We start from the raw sequence: 16,553 nt of genomic DNA, 5'->3' as shown, positions 1-16,553 counted from the left end.
GTGTTTTTTGGGGGGGAAAAAATCCAATAAATTCTTATTTGTTTGGGGTGTAACGTAGCATGACTGATAAGATACTGTTTGAGTTATGGAGAAAGGCAGTTGGAGGAAGTCTGCCTACCCAAAAAATATAGGGGGGGAAAAATATGCTTGCTGTTTAAATACTTTCATGAGCTCTAGAAAAATTTGGTTTATATGCTTGAGGGAGGGTTAGTATTGAAAATATTGATAAAATTTACTGTATAATTTTCAGTAAATTGTTGGGACACTAAACTTGGGATACTTGAATTTCTTCTTAGTTTGCAGTACTATGGTAGGGGGTGATTTATGTCTGAGGATTTTTGTAGTTTGCAGCACAAAATATCAGTCCTGTTTCATTTGTGTGAGCCGGTTTCCCCACAGGTTAGTTGCACTATTGCTTTTAGGCATGTAAGACATATCCTTCCTAAAAACTCAAAATTATCAGGATAGGTACATGAAATTATTCTTTTCTTACTTAGGGTGACAGAGTGTTTTTAACATTTTATTATAGGACAGGACTCTGGAGGAAAAATCGTACCGCAATCTCTAGGAACAGCACAGCCACAAGAAAAAGTGATAGGATCAACATCAGTTCAACAGAGTATACAGGTAGAGAATACTTTTATTTGTGTGTTTCCCTGTCTGTCCTGATCTCAATTGGGATAGAGTTAATTTTCTTCTTAGTAGTGGGTATAGTGCTGTGTTTTGGATTTAGGGTGAGAATAATGTTGATAACACACCGATGTTTTATTTGTTGGGCAGTGCTTACTCAATAAGTCAAGGAATTTTCAGTGTCCCGTGCGGTGCCAGTGAGGAGGTGCACAAGAAGCTGGGAGGGTGCAGAGGCAGGACAACTGACCCAAACTAGCCAAAGGGATATTCCATGCTGTAGAACATCATGTTCAATATAAAAATGGGGGAATTGGCTGTGAGCTACCAATCACTGCTTGGGGGCAGGATGGACATCAGTGAGAGAGTGCTGAGCAGTTGTATTGTGCATCACTTGTTTCTCCTGGGTTTAATTCCCCTCTCTTTCTCTTTTTCGTTACAATTTTATAGTAATTATTATTTTCCGTTATTAAAGTGTTCTTCTCAACCCACAAGGTTTACTTTTTTCTAACTCTTCTCCCCACTGGGGTTGGGGGAGGGAGCAAGCAAACAAACTGGGAATCTTTGCAAGGGTTTTTTTGGAGTATATGAATATCATCTTCTGAGAAATGCAGAGACAGTTCGTGAGAGCAAATTTATTTGGAAAAGTTTTTAGTTGTACCTTTCCTCCTTTTCATCTGCTAAATTTGGCAATCTCTTTCCTAGTGAAGCATATATATGCACTACAGTGGTATTTGCCTACAAACAGCATTTCAGACCTTTGATTTATGTGACTTCCCTATTTTGTTGATACAGTATCCTATTAGAAGAGGAGATAGTTGAAAGTGTTTATACTTATGTGCTGGTTACAGATAGTGTTGCTGATAAATGACAGAAACAAATACTGATAGCCTTTGCAAAGGAGGGGATATGTTGTAATTTGTCTTTTATTTTGAACTTAGGTGGATGGTCATTTAGTTGGACAGAAAAGGCCTGCTGCTAAACAGTTAACTAAAGGAGCTTTGTAAGTCATTCTTCTTTTGTAATTTTATTGCAGAAACCTAAATTTTTTAGTTTTTGTCAGTGTAAAAACTTCTGTACAGTACTTGTTAATTATATATCATTAATTTTTGTTGTAGTATTCTACAACAATTACAGAAGGATCAGGTACATGCTGTGACACCAGATAAAAGTCGGTTCAGATCATTAAATGACGCAGTTCAAAGACTCCTTTCATACCACGTGTGCCAGGGATCACTGCCAACAGAGGAGGACTTAAGAAAAGGTAATTTTCTTTTTAAAAATTGGCAGTAAGTTTGTAATCAGTGTATTGAGACGATTCTTAATGTATGTCAGACCAATAAGAAAAGGAATATTTTAAAATTTGTGCAGGTTACTGAAGAACAGTGTTTGAAAGTATACTTTGTCTTTCTAGTGGACAGTGAATTTGAATCCGTAGCCACACAGCTTCTGAAGAGGACACAGGCTATGCTGAACAAATACAGATGTTTGCTGATAGAAGATGCAATGGTAAGGTGTATAACCCAGGTACACTTCATGTTTATTGGATGTAATTCAGTTCGTTAAAAAAATATACACCTACAGGAAGGTGAGAACTGATATTACAATTTGTTCTGTTGATACTGTTTGTCACCTTATGAAGATGATAAATATATTGTAAAGGTTTTGGAGGTGCATGTGTAGCCAGTGTACTTATTATTGCACCAGCAAGCTCAGTGGAGCCAACCTGCATTTTTCAGTGTCTGCACACATCTTAAAGTCAGTGAAATGAGTTGAGTTTGTATTTCAGATACTGCCTAAGCAAGGGAGCTGTTAACTGGCAAGTTCCATAGGCATTGAAGGCACATGAGCTTCTGCTCTCTGCTTCTGCTTTGCTCTTGCACTGAACAGACAGTGATAGTCAGGAAGGTGATTTCTGTGTGTTTTTGTCACTGTTGGAGTGTGAAATAATGTTGAAAATGTCTATTTAGAGGACTCCAGGCATGTTATAATTGGAGCCAAATCATATCCCAATTTAGGAAATCATTGTTTGTCCTTAGAAGCTAGATGGAATCTCATATTTTCATCAGAAATGCTTCTGATTCAAGTGCTTTCACAATCCCAGATATGAGGTAAAATAAAATGCACAAAGTTACTTTAAGAATGTATTTTACAAGGACCAGGAAATGTCATTGTGGTCTCAGATATGCTAGTTTTCGAGCCTGGAAAAGTTTTGAGTTTAATAGACATATAACTCTGCTTTAGAGTCAGGAATACAGACTATAAGTGTTAGAATAAGTACAGTTTTGGAATCTATCAGTTCCTTTAAAAAGTTCCTAACCATCAAATATTTGCAGGTGCAAAGAGGGGAAGGAGTTTGAAATTTGTTCTTTTAGCATCTAGTATGTTGTATAGCAAATACCGTTCAGTAATTTTGAAGGGGTTATTTCACATATCATTCAGGTTTGAAACTAGTTGCCTGTGTTGTGACTTAGTGCAGTGAGCTTTCTTGCATGACAGATGGATCCAACTGGCTTGAAGGCACTGTCAGCAAAATGAAACCAAACACCAACTAGTTATAAGGATGGAAGAGAAGTGTAGAGAAGATGATAGGGTGGTCCCATTGCAGATTTTTGCTGATTGTCTCTCTAAAAGAGAAAGATACTGTATGATGTAAAAACAATTGTGGTATACAGTAGTAAATGTACTCAGTGCTGAAAAAGTACAGTTTTTATGATTGAAATAGTAATTCCCTGGTTTAAAATCTTTACCAAATAAAATTTACCGTAAAATGTGAGTAATACTTTATGATTAAGTTTCAGTAGTGGTTGGGTCAGACTGAAGATTGTTGAATTGTGAATATTCATCATAAATATCTAATGAAAGAAATTTCTTTTTCTCTGAAGAATAACTAATAGATGTTTTGATTTGGTACCAACATATGAGTCACTACAGAGATGTATTTTTTTTTTTTTCCTTTTCCTGCAGCGGATAAATCCCTCTGCAGAAATGGTTATGATTGATAGGATGTTTAACCAGGAGGAAAGGGCATCTCTGACCCGGGATAAGCGTCTTGCACTTGTCGATCCTGGTAAGTAATGCTTAACTTCTAAATTAAGTGTGGAGTGTTTAAAAATAGTTGTGGCCACAGTGTGGGGCACTGATAGCTGTGGATTGCAGTAATCAAAATACTGAGTAAGCAGTTGCAAGGTAACTTTTCATAACTCCAAAATCTAACAATTTAGAGACAGTGTAAGGTTGAAGCAGTTATTTTTGGAAAAAAAAAAATATTTGACCTGTTTGGCAGAAATATTTCTGAGTTTCTTTTGAAAATAGTCATGACTTCTGCATGATGTCAGTTCTAGCAGGGAAGAATCTGTGAATTTCTTGCTGCCAGAAAGAACACCACTCTATGAAGCATGGATACTCTCATTCATCTTAATGAAATGTTGCTTTTGGAGTATCATGGCCACTTAAATGGCAGCCTTTTTTAACCAGAATGTTGTCGAATGTAGCACCTAGAAACACATTATTTGTGTAAGATAACAGCTACGATTTGTTTAAAAGTTCTGCGTATTTTAAAAGATATTCACAGGATGTATTGTAGAAAGTATTAGTCTTCCAGAGACTGTGTTTGCATATTGAGAATGCTGGGAAGAGCCCTTAATCTGGTTTTAAAGTGCACATACGTGCCTAGTATGCTGATTAATTTAGTGATTAATTTAGTGATAATCTCTTGCACTGTTTGCAGCAGAACACTTAAGTGTATGAACGTCTCCTGAAGACCCAAATCTGTAGGCTGTGGATGTTATTTGAATTTTAATACTCAGAAGCTAATATTGGAATGTCAGTTATTTTTATGTGGAGGTAATTTTAGTAAAATGTTGCTACTTAATTTTCAGATGGTTATCAGGCTGATTTTTGTTGTTCTGCCAAACAACTTGAGAAAACAGCTGAAGAAGCACAGACCAGCAAAAGTGACCATCAGTCTAGCAAAACATTACCTTCTCGAAGTCAGAGTACCAAAACCCAAGCAAGAGATCGACCAAAATCCAGCTCAGCAGAGTCCACAAATCACAGTAAACTTCCTCTAGTGCCTAACAACATTCTGACCCCACAAGAAGGAAAAGCTTCTACTAAAAAATCAGAGAGCCTCACTAAAGCTTTAAAGTTTGAAAAAGCTAATTGTTCTTCTGAGAGCCAATACGTGGCCCTTTCTGAAGAAAGGATGACTGGGAAAGATCTTGCCAAGTCCACTGAGAATTCTTCGAGTTCTGAAGACTTGTCAAAAGCTGTGTCAAGAGGCAGTCATGGGACACAGAATAAGATATCAAGGAACACAATTCAATCTTTCTCAAAGGTAACGTGTAATAATTCTCTTCAAGACAAAACTCTGAGGAGCTCTCCAAAGAATGAGGTTTTGCATCCTGATAACAGGAAAGGCTCTGGTGAAACCCAGCAAGACTTACTGCTCAGTAAGAGTTTAGAAACTACATTTAAAAACATCTTGGAACTTAAAAAAGCTGGGAGACAGCCACAAAACGAGGCGGCAAGTAGCGACTCTGTTGAACTAGAATTTCCCAATTTTTCACCTATTGCTTCACAAGAGAACTGCCTGGAAAAATTTATTCCAGACCACAGTGAAAGTGTTGTAGAAACTGACTCTATTTTAGAAGCAGCTGTAAATAGTATCTTAGAGTGTTAATAGTTACAGTACCATGGACAAGTTATGTTTCTCTTAGCAGAAGCAAATGTGAATGACACCACAAGTACAGCCTGACATGCATTTAAGGTTAACCTTTCTAAACTAGATTCTGTTCTGTGTTTGAGAGCAATACTCATTGTGGTTACAGTGAGATATCCAAGTAAAGTTAATCCTTGTTAGAATGCAGTCTGTTAGGGCCTTACTGTTTCAAGTATTATTATGATAGCGCTTTTAATTGAGCAGTGCTGCAACATAAAACAAGGTTGCAGGTTGTCAGGCCCTATATAATACGGTAATATACTGACAATCACAGTCATTTGAAAGGATATATTTATTAAGAAAATGTTTTTAAAGAGTGATGGAAGCAACAATTCTCCCCTACCCTCTCTTCCACAAATCATCAAATTTTTAGTTTTTCTGGAAAACCCACTGTACCTCTATTCAGAAGTGATTATTTGCTTTGTTGATGAATCTGTATTCTAGGATTCTTGAGTTGGAAGGAAATCATCAGTGTGTTTACAAGGCTTCATAATTTAAACTTTTAAGTGCTTTTCTATTGCTTTCTGAGCAGAAACTAGTACTTGATGATATATTTGTAGTGGGTAACTTTAGTCTGTGGGATGATATTATATGATCTTAGTCACAGTGGCATGATATGAAGTAATAAATGCTTGACTAAGGAAGGTAGAATGGAAGCCAGTAAATGGCAAAGTGTACAGGATGAGGCCATGAGAGAGCCATGAATTTATATATATAATACATATATATGTTAACTCTTGAGGAAAAGATTTTGCATTTTATAATTGGATGTAGTCAGCCTTGAGTCTTTCTGAAGTGGTATAAATGTTTCTTTTTTTTTTTATTTGTTGTTTGTTTTTTTTAGACCAAGTGTCAAAAGCACTTTTATTTGAAAACTGTATTTGTAGCTTATATTTTAAGAGGACGTTAGCCTTACTCTGATTAAATTTAAAGGCCAGTGTTTATTTTTGATTTTTTTTTGCTATTTTGCTGTCAGAGAATGTTAAATCATCCACCGTAGCAGTCATAATTATCAAGATATGTACAGACCAAAGTTGATCAGCAATCCCATTGTTTAAACATATCAAAAAATGTGTAATTATTAATTCATATTGTAGAGCCGAGTGAAACCATTGCATGGTTTGTATCTGGCTTGCTGTCATGTTATTAAGATAGAATCTTATTATTTTATTTATTTATTTTAATCTATGACTTTTTGTTTTGTTTTGTTTTTTTTTTTTTGCTGCCCATGCTGCTTTGTCCTAGTTTACTTTGGTCATGAGTGCTTTTGTGCACATAAGCGCGCTGACACTGGTCACGTGCGTGCAGTACATATGTCTGCTCAGGAGGATATAGCTTTTGTGGTTTTTAAGGTATGCTCGTGTTCTTCCCCAGAACTTCTCCACAGTTTCTTAGAAAAATTACCAACCGTTTTTCAGACTTGCTGATTATGATTTTCGTGAGATAGAGGCTCGTTGTGACAAGCTGTGGTTGTCAGTCAGATTGCCAGGAGAGAAAACAAAAGGTTTTGCTGTTGTGTAATTCAGTCCGTCTGAATAGCACAGAAGAAAGCAGAATTAGATCCTTGCGATAGTAGAAGATTACAGTGCAACTCAGTATTGAACTACAGTCCACTGTCTGACCACTAAAGGAAACCAAATCTAGAAAGCAATGTGAGAAAGATGAACTTCCTTAAAATTCATTTCCCCTTCAACATGAATGGAAATACTGATTTTTGTATGTTACTAATTGCCATTTAAAAAAATTGTGCCAATTATAAAGTACCTGTTTGTAAAAACCCAACATTCCCAAGTGTTGTATAACATATTCAATATAATAAGAAGTATTGCCAGTTTTAAATTTTTAGTTCGGTGTCCATAGAATAGACTCTCAAGCAGTTAGTTGTTTTCTTATTGGCAAAACTGACAATATAGACTTCACCTATTGCCTTTTTAGATTTAATAATATGCTCATGGCTGTGTATCCTGATGCATATTTTATTTTATCATTTTGGAAATTTAACCATTCTAAACTATCTTGGAAGGAGAGCAGTAAGTTTCACAGCTGTATGTTAACCAGTTAAATTTTTCTTTTATAGAGAAGGAAAAAAAGTGAAGTTGCACATTCATTAATCCCCTTGCTTTTTGTACCACCTCAAAATGGATGCGGGGTTTCCAGCCTCTCTACAGCAAATACATAATTGATGTATCAGGCTATGTGTCTTCTATTGGATCTCATTTGGGGAGGGGGGGAAATGGTATATAAAAAATGGCAAATTACAAAAAGTAATCGTGATTGATTTGGTCAGACACATTTCTCTGAACTGCTTGTGAGAGGAACCCATTGAACAATCCTAGCAAGATTGATCTTTGTTAATGTCCTGTTGTTCCCTCCTTTGAATTCAATTCTAAAGGAATTCTGGTACGTGATGAAGCAGTAAATGAAAGAATTGTATTTTTGTGGTGCTTAAAAAAAGTTTATTAATCATATGGGCTCAAGTCCAGCAAAGTATTGTGAATGTGCATGACTTTAAACATGTTTTCATTATTTTGCTGGATCAGCATTGTGATTTCAATGTTATTTAATACTGCCTAATAGTAAAACAAATTTTAAACTGGCAATTAAGAAAACTATGTTCATTTTGAAGATTTTAGTATAATTTATCTGTTAGAGTAGGGAGGCCTTACAGACTGACTTCACTTAAAGAGGATGTGTCACTTATTGTCAGTGTGGTATGGACTTTATTTGCTTAAATACCTTCATTTGTAAAGTATGTCTCACTTGAAATTGCTTTGTATACATTTTGTAAAAATATTTATAAAATGTTTTGTAAAAAAAAAAAGTATAACAAATTGCAGTTTATTTTGTTATGTTGGATAAATACTGTTAAAAGACACAAGTCAGTAAATATATTGTTAATCCATGGATAGGAAATGTTTAGTTGGAGATTACAAATTGAAACAACCATTGCAATACAGCCAAAGATTTGGGAAAAAATGTCTATCTGTGATTGTCTTGATTTAACCAAGTTGAGTATTTACATTTGCAAAAGAGAATTGTTCTCAGTTTTAAGTAACACGATTGCAAAATATTCTTATTCCTCTGCTTTTTATAATGCAAATTATAAAATACTCAATAGGCCAACTTTCCATACTCCTTATGCTTCTTTCTGAACATACACTATTAGGATTTGTTTCTTCTAGCTTTATAACTACATACAGTAATGTTAATCTTCAAATTACAAGAGAGCCAATGGTCTTACCTTGTTAGAACTCTTGCCCTGGTGTGGTTGTTGAGACATCCTCTCCTTCTCCGCTGTTTTTTCACAAGGCAGACACGTCACTTTCCTGATACCTCAGGGAGACAAAAGAAAAGAGTGGGCTTTTGTTAGTCAGCCACTGCATCCCTGCTACAGGATTTAGAGTTGAGTACCTTGTATTTCGTTATAGGTACTTGTGTTGCAATATTTCCAGTTCCTTCCTTTTGGCTGTGAGAAGATACTGCAATTGCAGGTGATACAATGAATCTTCCTACTATTTTTTTAGAGGGGTGATAAACCTTTTCTTACTGTGATTGAAGTTTTCAGAAATCATGCTGAGATTCTGATGTAGTAAAACTCTTATGCCTGGAACTTCAGCGCTTTATTTTTGGATGCTATGGAAACAGAACATTGGTGAAGTGCACTGCCTCTCAACTTGGAGTAGGGCCTGCAGTGTTGAAAGGTAGAAGTCTTCATGGTCAGTATTTGTTATTTTGCCAATGAGACAAAATAAACGTGCCTTCCCACATTGATTTGGACAGTAACAAAATTAATAAAATCACTTATATATTATTTTAATCTCTATTTGGGTTAGGATGGCTAAGCATCTTTTTTTTTTCTTTTTGTCATATCCCTATAGAATTACCAGGCAAATTTTTTGTGTTGGTGAACATTTTATGTAGTTTACTGCGCAGCTGTCTTCACTTTAGAACATTTTTTTTGTTACAGGAACTTGGTGTATTTTTTTAATTGCCTTTCAGTAGCATTTTTATGTAGGATTTGTTATGTTTATTCCAGCTTTCCTGGCAGAATTTCTGAAGATTTGGGTACGTGTGTTAATGTGCAGCTTATTTGAGAAAGTCAGAACACCTTTCATTTTGAGGATCTGAACAAAGAAAAAGAACTTCCAGAATAAGCTTGGCAAATAAGTAATTTTAAACCTTAGAGAAATCCCTTTCGTCTTCAGGAAGTGTTGAACCATTTGAATTTTTCCTTTAAAATTATACGCTCTTTTTCTTGGCATTTTCACAACAATGCATTTGTTGGACAGCTTCAAGAAATGCAAGAAGTCTTCATGACAACCTGGGGGGAGTCAGCTGTGACTTTGGTTAAAGAAAGTCATTGCCAAAAATAAGTTCCAGTGAAGACCTGATCAGCAGGGGAGCTGCTGCACAGATGCAATGCACTGTGTGTATTTTGTCTGTGTGTGATACTAGTCTTACAACTGGTCATTGTATAGGAAATGGAAAAAAATGTATAAATAATAACGAGTTGCAGTAGTTAAACACCAAGCAAGCTTGAGGGAGCTTTCCTGTACGAGGGAAGAAAACCATCAAAGGACACAAAGTATTCAGTTAAACCAATATTTTTGTTGTAAAAGCAAAAACCTCTTAAGTTGCCTTGTTGTGTGCTGAGCATAAACCCCTGTTTTATTTTTTTCTGGACTTTATATCATATTAGTTTGTGGGGAAAAAAGTTTTAGAAATGGAGGAACAGGCTAAATCAGAATTTAAAGCTCTTTTGTATTATTTATGTATAGCGGGGGCTCGGCCTCTTCTCCCAGGCAACTAGTGACAGGAGGAGAGGATGTGGCCTCAAGCTGCACCAGGGAAGGTTCAAGCTGGATAGTAGGAGGAAGTTCTTCACAGAAGAGGTTATTAAACACTGGAGTAGACTGTCCAGGATGTGGAGTCACTGTCAGTGGAAACATGCTGTGGTTCATCTCACTGTGTGATATTGCTGGGTGTATCTGAGGCTGACAAATGGCCTACAGGATAAAAATGGATGTGGTTAATATTAGTGAGGTTGGACAGTTGAATTTCCCCTTACTTGCATGGGAAAACTAATCAGGGATTTTGAAGGCCCCTGTTAACAAGGGCAAAGAGCAGACTATAGTCTGCTGTGTCTGTGGAAGGCTGGATGCTGAGTGCTCAGGAACAGGGACTTGGAAAGCTTTGTGTATGGAGAAGGAAATTCAGATGAGGCTGAGGGAGATGAGGCTCCAGAGTTTGGAAGAGATGAGCAGGAAGGTGGGCAGGTGTGTGTTTGGGGTGGATTTTGTGGGGACCTTTGAGATCTAAATGACTAAAACTTGATTTTGAAAACATAGGATGTATTGTACACACAGGGAGTTGTATACTAGTGTATCCATTTATGTAGTAGATGACATGATTAACATACTTAAAAATATTAAACGTACTGCCTTTTTTTCCCCCCTTGCATCTCTGTGAAAATACTTGGATGTCACTGGGTGAAGAATGAATTTAGTGAATATTGTATTCAGATGGGGATTTGTATGTCTTAATAGTTGCAAGGATGGGCTCAGCACACAGTTTGATAGCTGTTTGTGAAAGAACACACCAAATATGCAAGGTCTGATTTTAAATTGAGCAAGAACATTACTAAAAACTGTGAGTCAATTCCAAAATTTTGTGGAATTGGGGAGGTGTTTTTATGATACTGAATGAACATCATTGACAACATAGTCTTTGGGAGGTTTGGAATCTATTTGCTACTACACTGTTTTTTTCTGAGGTTAAATTTTCCCCATTGATTAGAGTATATTTTGAGTTTTTAATGAAAACATGTACAACTTTATGACACCTCTAGTAATTAGTATTCCCTTTATGAAAATGGGTTATGTTACTTTCATCTATTGAGAGCAATTTTAATTCTGTGACAGCCACTCTGAGAGTTAAAACTTACCTCCCAGAGTTGAAGACTTGTGTTTTTTAAAAGTTGAATTATACCACATTTGATTTTATTGAAGCCAAAAGGGAGATGCCACCCCACTCTGATTTTGTTTTCTTTCGTTTCATTTTGGCAATAGATTTGAAGCTCCTAAGTAAGTAATAAAGCATTCTCAGATACTTCTAGCCTTAAGTCACTTTGAAATGCTTCTGCAGCACTGTCAGAGGCTACCTGGTTTGTTTCAGAGCCATTGTGATCAAGCAGGATCCTAGAAATAATAATCACTTTTTATCTGTGCTCCCATTTTCCATAAGTGAGATGTATTAACTTTTGGGGGATTTCAGGTTTATGTTTTCAATTTGTAAACTCTCTAGCTAAGACCCCCTCCACTATTTGCATGCAGATGCTATTTGCAGCATCTACCCCAAGAGAAGTGAAGGTATTTTCTTTCTTACCTGGTTAGCTTAGTAGAAATAAATACTAGTCTAGATATCAGGGTGAAATGATGGGTGACAGAGAAAACTGGATTTATTTCCTTTTTTTTTTCCCATCTGCCATGCTCTTTCAGTCCAAAAAGTTAGTTAATAGTAGTTTTATGATTCTGATACCAGGGTCCAGGCATTGAAAGAATTTGAGACTGAAGGTTGGAGTAAACCATGCCACAGATGGTGTGACTGGGTTAAAGAAGCCTCAAAACCTTGTGCTCAAATACAGATCTGTTTGTTTGTGCTGCAATCTGAAGGCAATATTTGACTCAAAATCCAGTTTTGTCATGTGTACGGGAGAGGAAGAGGAGAAGCAGCAGACGTAAGTTGTTAAAGGTCCATTATTTTTTAGAACAGCAAAAAAAAAAAAAGGATTTTCGTTTGCTTCCTCCTCCCCTTTATTTATTTAACAAGGCTACAAAAGCTTTGGCGTTAGTGAGTTGGCAATCTTCTGTAAAAGCTTTATAAAAAGAAAAAGGAGGGTGGAAAGCAGAATATGCAGCTCTATTTGTCTGTTCCAGAGGTAGCTCAGTAACATCAGGTTCTGTGCAAATAAACAGTAGGTTTCAATTATCTGCTGCTAATTATCACCCAAATTTGATTTGCACGCTCTTCAAAGGGACTCATATCTTTCCATTTAGTTATTTGTTTCAGTGCGATGAATCTTTAATTCAAACCAAACGTGGGTCAATTTCCAACTGGAGAAAAAATGCAAGGAATATGTTTATCCACAGTCATATCAGTTTAATTTTAGTTTCGTGTATGTGTTGATTCATGGCCTCACTGGGGAGGTGAATTTTTGGCAATCTGTGAATTGGCTTTGCCTGTTTGGCGAGTTTGTAAAGGACTTCGTCAGTTGTAAAAGGTCTTAAATAATTGTGCCAAATGGCCTGGTTCTGGTGGGCTTTGAGTAATGAGGGGCAGTTTTAACATTATACAGATGTAACCAAATCCCATTGTGAAGAATTTTTTCCCCCCAGATATTGTTTCCCTTACACAACATCAGGTCAGTCCTTTGCACAGACATTTGTTCTATTCCAGTAATTATCCTTTTAATCTTTATATCCAGACTATATTTGCTGTCTGTGGTGATGCAGCCTATGGTCTCTGAGGGCCTTGAAATAATGATCTCATGCCTTTCCTCAACCAAAAGCATCTACTAAAAACTGTAGGCCTATAATGAAGAAATAAGGCAATTTAAGACATCTGATGGAGTGACTGACTAAGTAGATGTCAAGCACTGCCCTGGATATTCTGCAGTACTGTGTCACGTGGACAGTGTCCTGGGAAACCTGCTCTAGGTGACCCTGCTTGAGCAGGGACCTTAGACCTTTAACCTTCAGAGGTCTCTTCCATCCTTAATGATTCTGTGCTAGTAATATTCAATAGATGTTGTGTAGAAAGGTTATTTAAGTGTGCACTCCTAAAAGTAGCTTTGGTTTCACTGACTGCAGTTTTGAATTGAACTTTTTGGGGTCACACAGGCGATGGGGTGTATTGAAAAATACATGAATTTCAGTTCTTCATGACCTAGAAAGAGAATATTGTCAGAAACATGTTAAGACATTGTTACCAATCAAATGGTTAGTGTTTTAGAGAAAAACAGAATTGCAGGTGCAATAGCAATTTGGACTATTTATCCTGCTTAAGGGAGCATATTTTTAATTTTTGTGCTCTTACAGATTAAGTGGTGAGAACATGTTAATGCTGCTGTGTGCACATGGTCATACAGTGCAGTCATGTGTTTACACACATTCACCACATTCTGAGCTTCTGGACCTGTGATTATCCTTGACTATTTAATTACTTTAATTACTTGACTTTTTAATTACGTGACTGCCTGCTCTTCCATGGACGCCTCTCTCCATACACAGCACAGGTATCTTGTACTTGAGTCAGGTATATCTGAAGGCTTATCTGTGTGCTGTATAAAGTTTCACCAAGCCTTATGAGACAGAAGCTCCATCTGAACAGCATCTGCCTTTCTTAGGTAAGAGTCTGTCCCCTAGGAAAAAGCATCAATTCCTACTTCCTCAACCTCCTCCAAAAGCCAGATTTCCTCCTCTGACTCTGCTGGGATAAGAGCACCCACCTCCCAGATTCCTGGGCACTCCCAGTACCAGTCTTTGTGAAGCCAAAATAACAACTGTCAGTAAAGTAGGTGTCACCTTTAGCAGAGCCGTTTCTTAAATATTTACCACATGCCAACAGCTACTGATCCTCTGTTAGAAAGTCTCCTGTGTTCTGTGGCTTGTAACTCCAGGCAGTCATTCATAAGATGCTCATTGGATGCAGTGAATGCTCTTCATTTTAACAGGCCTTGTCTCTTTTCACCATTAGAAATACTCTCTGTCTGTCCTCATCCACACTCTCTGTTAAATTGTCTGTTATCCACTGCAGTAGCTGGCAGCTCCCGCCCTGAGAACAGTCTTGATCTATTCCTTCAGCTCATGGTGAAAGCAGTGCTGGCAACTGCTCTCTGAGCACAGGTGGCAAACTTAGATGGGCCTTATTCAGACATTTGAGCCTCTGCTTTTTCTCTACCTTGAAATCAGTCTTTGCAGCAAAAACATTATTATTTGTTTAGTGCCTTTGTGCTATGATGGAACCAGCCAAGGAGCCATCTGCCATCCGGCTGGCCAGGCACTTAACAGCCACAGCAGGGAAAAGGGTAAATCCGATCGGGGAACTGCTGCCTGTAGAGGTGGTAGTGAAGTTGTCAGCTAGCCCTGCTAATTGGTAACAGCTCTTTACAGTGGCATTTAGTTTTGGTACAGATTATTGCAAAAAAACCCTGTATTCAGGATTGTGCAATCCTGTTTCCTCTTTTACTCATAGGAACGTATAGAACCTCCAGGGTCAGGATCCTCACAAATCAGGGGTGTGTGGCACCAGCTGGGTGAGGATGTTAGAGCTGCCTTAGCTGTTGGGATGCATGACTGCACTGAGCCTGTGTAAGGGTCTGGCCTCCTTTGCCCTTAGCCAGGTGACTGTGTTTAGGTTGAAGAACCTCGTACCTCTGGCTAACGAGTTTTTAGGAGTGTGGATTTTTTTTTTTGGTTGGGTTCCTTTAAACTTTTGTTTTCCCAAGAGAAGGAAGAAGGAACTGGGGGCAGGTAAACACTAGAGTCTGGGTAAAAGCTGAAATTTGCTCTGCAGGGCGTTTTAATCCTGCATTTTGATGACTTTTCAGAAAGAATTAGCATGTATAGATTCTCTAAGCAGACAGACACAATAGTACTGCAAAGTGTGAATTTCTCCCAGCTGTCTTAATGGAGTGTTGATTTTAAAACCTAATTTCACTGCTGCTTTCTATGCAATTAGCACACAATTAATACATTTGGTTAGTTCAGCTGTGTGGTACAATACTTTGTGTTGGGGTGGGTGTCAATACCGACACTTCAATCAAAACATCCATATAAGGTAAGTTAGCAGTCAAATAGCAGACAAAATCTGAGGCTATGGAAGCAAGAATAAACCAGGAAAACTTGTTAATATTGTAATTCTATTAAAATTACTTTGAATGAAGTGTTAATTTCTGCTATGCAAAACTCCCAAACAAAGACAACCAACCAACCAGCCCCCCCCCAAAAACAACAAAACCCCCCAAAACCAGCAAAGAAAACAACCAAAAAACAACATAGCAAAAAGAGAGTTGAGAGACAGGAAATTCTAAACCCACAGGAACATTTTTTAAAGGTACCAGGTAAAGTACCTGGTACTGATGAAACAGTAGCTGATGAAGAGAAGATAAATCCAATACTGTCATGTAAACTTGATAGGAGAACAAGACAGCTGATGAAACAAAGATAAGCATCAAGTGAGGTAAAATCACTTTTATTAAGAATATAACTGTTGTAGAATAGTAACAGAGTTATTGTCTTGTGTAATAACAATGGTATTTACTGGTACAAATTCTTGAAACCTAGAGCGAAGTGAGATGAAAAAAAACCACCTTTTTTGGGTGATTGATTGAGGAGACTGTCCCTACTTTTTAATGATAAAACAATTTATAAATGTTATAACTTCCAAGGTAGTTTAAGATCTGATCATTCCTTCTCCGTAGTGATCTCTAGGTTGCTTCTCTGAATCTCTTGTTTATTTAATGACATTCTATACTAAAAAAACAGAGGGAAGTTTTTTAAGCACTTATGATAGACCAGATGGAACGGTAAATTATTTACAAAAATTCTGAGCTTTCTGAGCTGGGGAAGGGGTATTTTTCTGGATTTAAATGTTCTGTATTTTGTCAGTTCTTGATGGCTGCATTTGCAGATCAGTTTCCTGATTCTCCACGAGGTGGAGGAAGCAGCTTATGCTTCGGGCTGCGGCGTGGGGAAGGGGCTGCGGGGCAGCTTGCGGGGTTCCTGCTGCCCTGCTTTCCCCACGCCAGCCCCCGCACCCTCGGACTGCATGGAGGGAGTCCGCAAAAACGGGCTCTGAAGCGTTTCTTGCTGGTTTGCTCCTTTTAAGAACGATAGTGGAGATTTCAATATTATGATTCATCAGAATGTCTTTAAGGGCTGCATAAAATAATAGAAGTTGGAGAGGACCCACAAGGATCATTGAGTCCAACTCCTGGCCCTGCACAGGACAACCCCAAGAATCACACCATGTTCCTGAGAGCATTGTCCAAGCATGAAGGATGCTGACATGATCGTGTCTACTTCTCCATTGGAGAAGCTTAGTCCCACAGCTGTGTGCTGCCTGTCCTGTGGTCATACTGCAAGGGGCTGGCAGATAAACCTGGTTCTCTGAGATTCAGTGTGCCTGCAGTGTATTCAGTCCC

The 16,553-nt window shown here is 37.6% G+C and overlaps 1 protein-coding gene across 6 annotated transcripts in view; it reads left to right on the top strand.

Annotated features, from left to right (window-relative positions):
* Positions 1-9,876, top strand: part of BICRAL (BICRA like chromatin remodeling complex associated protein) — a 47,251-nt gene extending 37,375 nt beyond the window's left edge. For all 6 annotated transcript variants that reach the window (XM_051783124.1, XM_051783119.1, XM_051783121.1 and 3 more), the window contains exons 7-12: positions 530-627; positions 1,569-1,630; positions 1,746-1,891; positions 2,042-2,136; positions 3,595-3,697; positions 4,509-9,876. In XM_051783124.1, the coding sequence (XP_051639084.1) occupies positions 530-627; positions 1,569-1,630; positions 1,746-1,891; positions 2,042-2,136; positions 3,595-3,697; positions 4,509-5,311 (1,307 nt within the window). In that variant the 3' untranslated portion in view covers positions 5,312-9,876. The remainder of the gene's footprint in view (positions 1-529; positions 628-1,568; positions 1,631-1,745; positions 1,892-2,041; positions 2,137-3,594; positions 3,698-4,508) is intronic.
* Positions 9,877-16,553: the final 6,677 nt, after the last annotated feature.

This window comes from Manacus candei, unplaced genomic scaffold (assembly GCF_025592945.1).
Source record: "Manacus candei isolate 608988 ecotype Guabito, Panama unplaced genomic scaffold, ASM2559294v1 h1tg000017l, whole genome shotgun sequence".
NCBI classification, from domain to species: Eukaryota; Metazoa; Chordata; class Aves; order Passeriformes; family Pipridae; genus Manacus; species Manacus candei.
Note: the sequence above shows the minus strand (reverse complement) of the source record. Positions and strands in the feature narration are given on the sequence as shown.